Consider the following 8,848-nt stretch of genomic DNA (forward strand, 5'->3'; position numbering starts at 1 on the left):
TTTAAAATTTTTAGGACATTCCTCTCACCGCCTGGTATAGAGGTCCTGGATGGCAGGAAGCTTGGCCCCAGTGATGTACTGTGCCGTACGCACTACCCTCTGTAGTGCCTTGCGGTCAGAGGCCGAGCATTTGCCATACCAGGCAGTGATGCAACCATGCTCTCGATGTTGCAGCTATAGAACCTTTTGAGGATCTGAGGACCCATGCCAAATCTTTTCAGTCTCCAGAGGGGGAATAGGCTTTGTTGTGCCCTCTTCACGACTGTCTTAGTGTGTTTGGACCATGATAGTTTGTTGATGATGTGGACACCAAGGAACTCTCAACCTGCTCCACTACAGCCCCGTCGATGAGAATGGGGGGGCATGCTCGGTCCTCCTTTTCCTGTAGTCCACAATCATCTCCTTTGTCTTGATCACTTTGAGGGAGAGGTTGTTGTCCTGGCACCACACGACCAGCTCTCTAACTTCCACCATAAAGGCCAGGGGTGCACAATTAGAATTCAAAGAGGCCCAGTGACTAACATTTTCTCCCCCCAAAGGTCCAAAACCATTAAAATGTCTAACATGCGCTATGATTTGAATTTGAGTTTATTTTATTTTTACAGGGACAGTGCACATTAATCAACGTTTCAGTAAAAGTGCCGGTTTTAGCCAGCCGGCTAATTTTCAACCGCAGTCCCTGGGCAGGTTATTAAAAACAATTACAATATAGACAATCATTGAGCAGTGAGCACACGCAGAGCAACATAGGACAAGCAAGACGTAGCATACAGACAGAGCAACACAGGACAAGCAAGACGTAGCATACAGACAGAGCAACATAGGACAAGCAAGACGTAGCATACAGACAGAGCAACATAGAACAAAAAGCAGCAAGACAAAATTCATAAAAGCAACAGAGTGTTTCCACACCTCACAAGCTACAGACAACAGACAACATGGAAAGTGGCAATACACAGCTAGGGATTATGATCACAAATCTGATTGACCTTTAGCCATGTATTCATACATTTTGTGAAAGTGTGATATGTGGTGCAGTTATGTGTGTCTGATGGCAGTGTATTCCAGACATGGGAAGCTCTCACAGAGAAAGCGGATTTACTAAAGGTGCTTATCCTTAGGGGAACTATACAGTCACCTCGTACAGTCAACTATACAGTCATTTGGGGGCATATGTAGTTCTTGTATATGTATAGCTAATAAACAAAGTACTGCATTTCAATAACATTTCAACAATATTTATTGCACATTTTCAATGCAGACACATTAAACATGAGGTAAAAATAAATATGCAGCCAAATCATAAATAAAAGTAGGCCTATCACAAATGTTCTCATTTCAAGTTAAACAAGACTGCATCTTCACACAAAAAATAACAAAAGGGCCTGTTTCTGAAAAAATTGCTTTGATTTTTGAACAAATAAGAAACCACAGGTTTAATATTCATCTTTCCTACTCTCGCACACTTCACTTCTCCATATCTCTTCTTTAGTGAGAGAAATGGGCTTTTGCTTTCCCTGCCAGTATTTGAACCTTGGCTGGAATGGAGTCAGTGCCATTCTTATGCACATATGTAGGTGCTCATTGGTGAGTCTAGAATGGTACTTATTTTTAATGATGTTCAAATTGGAGAAAGAAGACTCACAACTGTATGTGGAGCCAAACATGGTCAAGGTGTGTAATGATACTTTGGTTAGACCAGGGAAAACAGTCTCAGACACAGTCTGCAGCCAGAAAGGGTCATGATCAGTTAGTTGAAAGTGCTCTCTTAGTGCAACATTTGCTTGCAGATCAATCAGTTCCATCTGTAGAGATCCAGCATGTGCCCACTTGAAGGTCTTTGTCCCCTCCTTTAAAAATCCCCTGACATCTGTGATGAGGAATTGATTCTCAATTAGAAGAAGGAGCTGCTGTCCAAGGCTGAAGCTGTCAAAGCGATTTCTGGAGTTTCCAATCAGCTTATCTATGAATTCAACATGAGGAGAAACATCTCTCTCACCCTGAATCTGTTCCTGGACTTTTGGGAAGTGTGCACAGTTTCCTTGAAGATCTTCCTTGAACACTTCCAGTTTCCTCTGGAAGGACCAGACAGATGTCATCAAATCACAAACTGAATTGTTCTTGCCCTGTAGTTTCACGTTGAGCTCATTAAGGTGTGATGTGATGTCTACCAAAAAAGCAACAATGTCCATTTTGCTCTTGTCTTGCAAAAATAGTGAAAACTATGTTGCCTTCTGACTCCTGAGCTGTACTAGGAAAGCTGTTATTTCCTTTCGAATGGACCAAAAGCGTTCCAACACCCTGCCTTTACTGAGCCATCTTACATTGTTGTGCAGCAGTAGGTCATTTGCATTTGCCTCAACTCCTTTCAGGAATTCTCTCAGCAGGCGATGTTGATGAGATGAGGATGCCCTGAGGAAGTTGATGAGTTTCATCATTGTATTCATCACTTCAGCATACTCTTCTGATAGATTGGTGCACAGGACAGACTGAGGAATGCAGTGGTAAGCAGTGAGATCAGGGTTGTCCTCGTTCAGCCATGCCACAGCTCCTCTCTCTCTTCATGTCATGACAGGGGCCCCGTCTGAGGTGATAGAGACCACTTGTTTTAGATCTATCCCCCTCTTTCTCAACTTCTCCTTTATGGCTTTGTGTATGTGTCCTTTCCTCTTGTATGTGTCTCGAGTGGTGTTACACCTAACAGGTCTTCACAGAATTCCTTCTTCTCTATGTGGTAAAATCTAACATACACCAGAAGCTGGGCCTTATCACTCACATCAGTAGGTTCATCAACAGCTAATGCTTTGCATGGTGCACTCCGAATAGCTTCATCACGCTGTGTTAATACATCCTCTGTTAGTATTTCACTCTTTCTTGCTGTTGTTGTACGTGACATTGGGATTTGCTTGATCTTTTCACACAGCTCGTCTTTTTGTTCTACCATCAAGTAAAGTTTCAGCAACAGCATTCATGCACTCCGTCACCACTCCCCCGTCAGTAAATGGCTTTTGGTGTTGACCCAAAATCCAAGCAATTTTTTGTGAACATTCGTTTGCACGTTGTTGGGCAGTGAATGCATGGAAGAGGACTCTGGTGGACCGATCATACTGGGCTTTGAGTTCATTTATTTTGCGTGCCCTCACCTCAGACTGATGTGGATATGTTTGCTCAAAAGATCTGTGATTTGTCACGTAGTGGCGCTTCACTTTGACACGTTTTATTAGAGCCACAGTCTCTGAACATATCAGGCAGAGTGATTTGACACTCGCTGCAGGAAGGATAAATGCATATTTGTCTGTCCACTCCTCTAAGAAAGATACATTTTCTGGATCGACTTTCCTGACTTTTTCGCATGCCATTCTATAATTTCTCCCCTCGCTTCCGCTTTTTTCTTCTCTCGCTGTCTCTCTCTCTGACAACATCAGTCTCCTAACATGCATTGTAAACATTCACTTTGATTGGCTGAGTTTTGTGAAGTGATTTAAATAGCACACGTGATTGGACAACACACAGTAGTATGGGGCGCTGTCTGGATGTTTAGCTCAGTGTGGATGTTGCCTGTAATCCATGGTTTCTGTGTACGTACGGTCACTGTTCGGACGACGTCATCGATGCACTTGTTGATGAAGCCTGTAACTGATGTGGTGTACTCAATGCCATCAGAAGAATCCCGGAACATATTCCAGTTTGTGCTAGCAAAATAGTTCTGTTTAGCATTTGCTTCATCTGACCAGTATGCAAGTGTAAATGAATGACCACCATTCTTCTCTGGTCCAGAATGCTTTCAACCCCTATGAAATCAGGGGTGTTTCTATATTCTGTCCTTGCTTTAGCAATGCAAGATACTCACTTATCAGTATCAGGTCAAATAAAGCTCATTGAATTGAATAGAATGATGTTGAGTGTGTTATGGGTATTTTTTAATTTAAATAAAATTATTATTATTTATTTTTTTACTAGGCAAGTCAGTTAAGAACAAATTCTTATTTTCAATGACGGCCTAGGAACAGTGGGTTAACTGCCTGTTCAAGGGCAGAACGACAGATTTTAACCACTAGGCTACACTGCCGCCCCGAGCTAATATGGGAGAACTGGGACAAAAGTAACACTTATAGTTTTCTTCCTAAATACTCAGCGATCGATAGAGCTAGAGAGACCATATTTTATGACAAACAACGTATATATCTCCTCTGCCATTAGCAACAGTAATTTAATTTCTAGGGTAAATTAGTTGAAATTAAATAGACAGAGAACAGAACTACCGCAATGTTACTTTTGTACCTGCCGGCGGGGCAGGAGTAACACAGCCTTGGAACGGAAGTAACAGTTTGCGAGAAGCGCATAATATCTGTCTTATCTCCATGTTTCTGGTTTGTAATGCTCGTTACGTTCAACAAATGTACTATCAGCCATAATTTTATGTTTGTGTCGATTTGAATAATTAATTAACTATGCATCAACATCACAATGTTGTGCAACCACAATATTTTGCCTTACAATATTAATCAGACTAAAATGGATGACATAATAGCTGTATTAACCATCCTTTTCTCGTCTCACTTTAATGTGAATGTAGAAGGATATGTTTCTCACCATTTTCATTGACTATTCATGCTTAGCCATAGCTCGGCGAAACATTGTAGGACTTTGTTTTTTTTGCAGGGAGCTCGTCCTATGCATTAGGAACATACTGACTTCACTACGTCATTCTAGCTTCTATCTTATCTGAGAAATTGAGTGCATTACTTTAGACCCGTAGTACTTTCATCCTGGCTCTCCCCTACTTGCAGTGTGTGTGACTCTTTCTTTGTCTCTGCCCCTGCAGAGAGCTGAAGGAGCGTCTGAAACCTGAGCTGTTGGAGCTGATTCGCCAGCAGAGACTGAACCGCCTGTGTCAGGGAACACTCTTCCGCAAGATCAGCAGTCGACGAAGACAGGGTGAGACTCTGCGCACCTCTGTGAGGGGTGGACAGGCATTTACATTAGAAAGAGAGAGAAAAGTAAAAGGGGAAGCTGCAGGAGAGCCCAACCCCCAGTGAAAAATAGGGAGACGAATGAAGGATGGTAGATGAAGAGACAGATGCCCTTTCTTTAATCATGCTGATGATTTGTTATTATTGGTCATTTCAGATAAGTTGTGGTACTGTCGTTTGTCACCCAATCACAAAGTCCTGCACTTTGGCGATGTGGAGGAGGACACAGAAACACCCCCCATCGAGAGTCTCCAGGAAAAGAGTGCGTTTTTAACAACAGCAACACTATGAGTGACTCTGTAACCTTCCATTGTAGCCTTGACACTCCTTTGACATCACCCTCTTGTCATTGGCTCTGTGTTCAACGCTGAAGTGTGCCGCTAAACATGCTTTTCCTATTTTCCTCTCTCAGTTCCTGTTGCAGATATCAAAGCACTGCTGACAGGGAAAGACTGCCCTCACATGAAGGAGAATAAGGGCAAACAGACCAAGGTTTGTACGATAAGATATAAGGAATGGATATGTGTCTTCTGCTTTTATCCAACCCCCTCCCCCGATATATACACCTACACACACATGGTTGGAGAGGCTGGAGCAGAGGGCAGCACAGCGCCCAATGAGAAATTTAGGGGGTTAAATTGAACATCAGCAGAAGGTGGAAACTGAGATATTGATCCCAGCAACCCTCCAGTTGCCGGCTCACTGCCCGCTAGATTCCCCCCCACCACCCCCATAAGCATTGGCTACCACTGCCCCTACTGACAACGTCCCCTGAACACACCTTTGGCCCTACAGCTAATTTCCTCTTTCACACTATGTACAGCGGGACAAAAAAATATTTGGTCAGCCACCAATTGTGCAAGTTCTCCCACTTAAAAAGATGAGAGAGGCCTGTAATTTTCATCATAGGTACACTTCAACTATGACAGACAAAATTAGGGGGAAAAATCCAGAAAATCACATTGTAGGATTTTTATGAATTTATTTGCAAATTATGGTGGAAAATAGGTATTTGGTCACCTACAAACAAGCAAGATTTCTGGCTCTCACAGACCTGTAACTTCTTCTTTAAGAGCCTCCTCTGTCCTCCACTCATTACCTGTATTAATGGCACCTGTTTGAACTTATTATCAGTATAAAATACACCTGTCCTCAACCTCAAACAGTCACACTCCAAACTCCATTATGGCCAAGACCAAAGAGCTGTCAAAGGACACCAGAAACAAAATTGTAGACCTGCACCAGGCTGGGAAGACTGAATCTGCAATAGGTAAGCAGCTTGGTTTGAAGAAATCAACTGTGGGAGCAATTATTAGGAAATGGAAGACATACAAGACCACTGATAATCTCCCTCGATCTGGGGCTCCACGCAAGATCTCACCCCGTGGGATCAAAATGATCACAAGAACGGTGAGCAAAAATCCCAGAACCACACGGGGGACCTGGTGAATGACCTGCAGAGAGCTGGGACCAAAGTAACAAAGCCTACCATCAGTAACACACTACGCCGCCAGGGACTCAAATCCTGCAGTGCCAGACGTGTCCCCCTGCTTAAGCCAGTACATGTCCAGGCCCGTCTGAAGTTTGCTAGAGAGCATTTGGATGATCCAGAAGAAGATTGGGAGAATGTCATATGTTCAGATGAAACCAAAATATAACTTTTTGGTAAAAACTCAACTCGTCGTCTTTGGAGGACAAAGAATGCTGAGTTGCATCCAAAGAACACCATACCTACTGTGTAGCATGGGGGTGGAAACATCATGCTTTGGGGCTGTTTTTCTGCAAAGGGACCAGGACGACTGATCCGTGTAAAGGAAAGAATGAATGGGGCCATGTATCCTGAGATTTTGAGTGAAAACCTCCTTCCATCAGCAAGGGCATTGAAGATGAAACGTGGCTGCGTCTTTCAGCATGACAATGATCCCAAACACACCGCCCGGGCAACGAAGGAGTGGCTTCGTAAGAAGCATTTCAAGGTCCTGGAGTGGCCGAGCCAGTCTCCAGATCATCATCCAGATCAAACATCACTGCTCTAGAGGAGATCTGCATGGAGGAATGGGCCAAAATATCAGCAACAATGTGTGAAAACCTTGTGAAGACTTACAGAAAACGTTTGACCTCTGTCATTGCCAACAAAGGGTATATAACATATATATATATAATAAGTATTGAGATAAACTTTTGTTATTGACCAAATACTTATTTTCCACCATAATTTGCAAATAAATTCATTCAAAATCCTACAATGTGATTTTCTCATTTTGTCTGTCATAGTTGAAGTGTACCTATGATGAAAATTACAGGCCTCTCTCATCTTTTTAAGTGGGAGAACTTGCACAATTGGTGGCTGACTAAATACTTTTTTGCCCCACTGTCCTTGGCCCTCCATAAACTATGTTATGCTGTGTCCTGCAGGAAGGGTTGGACCTGGCTTTCAGCATCACTTATGATGTGGAGGAGTACAGCCTCAACTTTATCGCCTCATCCAGAACAGACGTGAGTAGTCATGTCACAGGAGCTAGTGTCTGTATTGTCCACATCCTTCTCCCACTCTCTTTTCCCAGAGTTAAATCACACATCTCTCTTTCTCTCTCTCTCTCTGTTTATCTTTCTCTCTCAATTCAATAACTTAATTGGTGTGGAAATGTAAAGCATTTACAGTACATTGCCAAAGTAAACATAAAGTATAACAAAGATGGTCAAATAACAAGATGATATCTCTGTCTCCCTCCTTCAGTTCTGCCTGTGGACAGATGGACTGAGCGTGCTCCTGGGGCGGGACATGAGCAGTGAATGCATGAGGAGTGAGCTGGATATCCTGCTTTCCATGGAGATCAAGCTCCGCCTCCTGGACCTGGAGAACGTTCCCATCCCAGACTGCGCCCCCCCGGTGCCCAAACCCCCCAGCAACTTCAACTTCTGCTACGACTTAAGCCAGGCTGAGCAGTAGGCCTGGAGAGAGGTCAAGGCATGGTAGAGGAGGAGACCTGGGGCTTGTTCAGGAGGATGTAACGTTACAGAATGCTCGGATAGAAATGCATGAAGTAGAACATACATGATCATCTGTCCTATGGAATAGGGGCGTATGTCAGTTCTATTCATTCTATTTCTATCTGCAACTTCAGAATGTTTCATTTCACTGAATGTACCCCAATAACGACCAAGCACGTGGATATAGCTAGATACACAGGAGGAACAGTGGCAACATGGAGGCCTAGATGGACATAAAGATGATCTAAAGCAGAGGCAAAGGTGTCTTCTTATATGGGCGGAGGAATGTGGAAGACGAGAGGCTGAAGATGATTCCTTAGGTACTATTAGAGTGGTCATCTTTTTGGGTGTGGTCTGGGAACACAAGTGTATTGTAACTGTAGAAATGAAAAACAGAAAGGAAAACGCTGCACACTGCTGCTCCCAGGTGATATTTATTTATAACAACGTTTCAACCCTTAGGTCTTCATCAGGCATCCATATCCCAGGTGGGCGTGGAAGGTCCTATATATAGGGGCAGTTCTCAGTGACATCACTTCCTGAAACGGGAGGTAAAAAATATATAACATAGGTTGACAATATTAACATATATATATATATATATATACACAATACAATATTAAATTGTATCATGTCATTTGGACATTTTGAAACTATAAAAACGGTTTTCAAGAAATTACCCACAAAATGACAAGTGGCTAATGAAGGGAGTTATGTTTTCTATAGTTGAATGCTTCATACTTTAGCATTACTTGTCTTCAGCGTTTCTCCCATTCTTACTTCGGGCGTCACCTCTCCATGGCTCCAGTCCTTCACAGTCCTCTGTGTATTGTGTTTGGGCAGAGTTCATGTTTTGTTTTGGTCATATCTGTGTTTAAGTTTTT

The 8,848-nt window shown here is 42.9% G+C and overlaps 1 protein-coding gene across 2 annotated transcripts in view; it reads left to right on the forward strand.

The window, feature by feature from the left end:
• Positions 1–8,471, forward strand: part of LOC112218795 (engulfment and cell motility protein 3) — a 50,591-nt gene extending 42,120 nt beyond the window's left edge. For both annotated transcript variants that reach the window (XM_024379949.2, XM_024379950.2), the window contains 5 exons: positions 4,826–4,938; positions 5,131–5,235; positions 5,386–5,465; positions 7,389–7,469; positions 7,711–8,471. In XM_024379949.2, the coding sequence (XP_024235717.1) occupies positions 4,826–4,938; positions 5,131–5,235; positions 5,386–5,465; positions 7,389–7,469; positions 7,711–7,923 (592 nt within the window). In that variant the 3' untranslated portion in view covers positions 7,924–8,471. The remainder of the gene's footprint in view (positions 1–4,825; positions 4,939–5,130; positions 5,236–5,385; positions 5,466–7,388; positions 7,470–7,710) is intronic.
• The last annotated feature ends 377 nt before the right edge of the window (positions 8,472–8,848 follow it).

The sequence above is a fragment of the Oncorhynchus tshawytscha genome, linkage group LG19, assembly GCF_018296145.1.
Source record: "Oncorhynchus tshawytscha isolate Ot180627B linkage group LG19, Otsh_v2.0, whole genome shotgun sequence".
Lineage (NCBI taxonomy): Eukaryota > Metazoa > Chordata > Actinopteri > Salmoniformes > Salmonidae > Oncorhynchus > Oncorhynchus tshawytscha.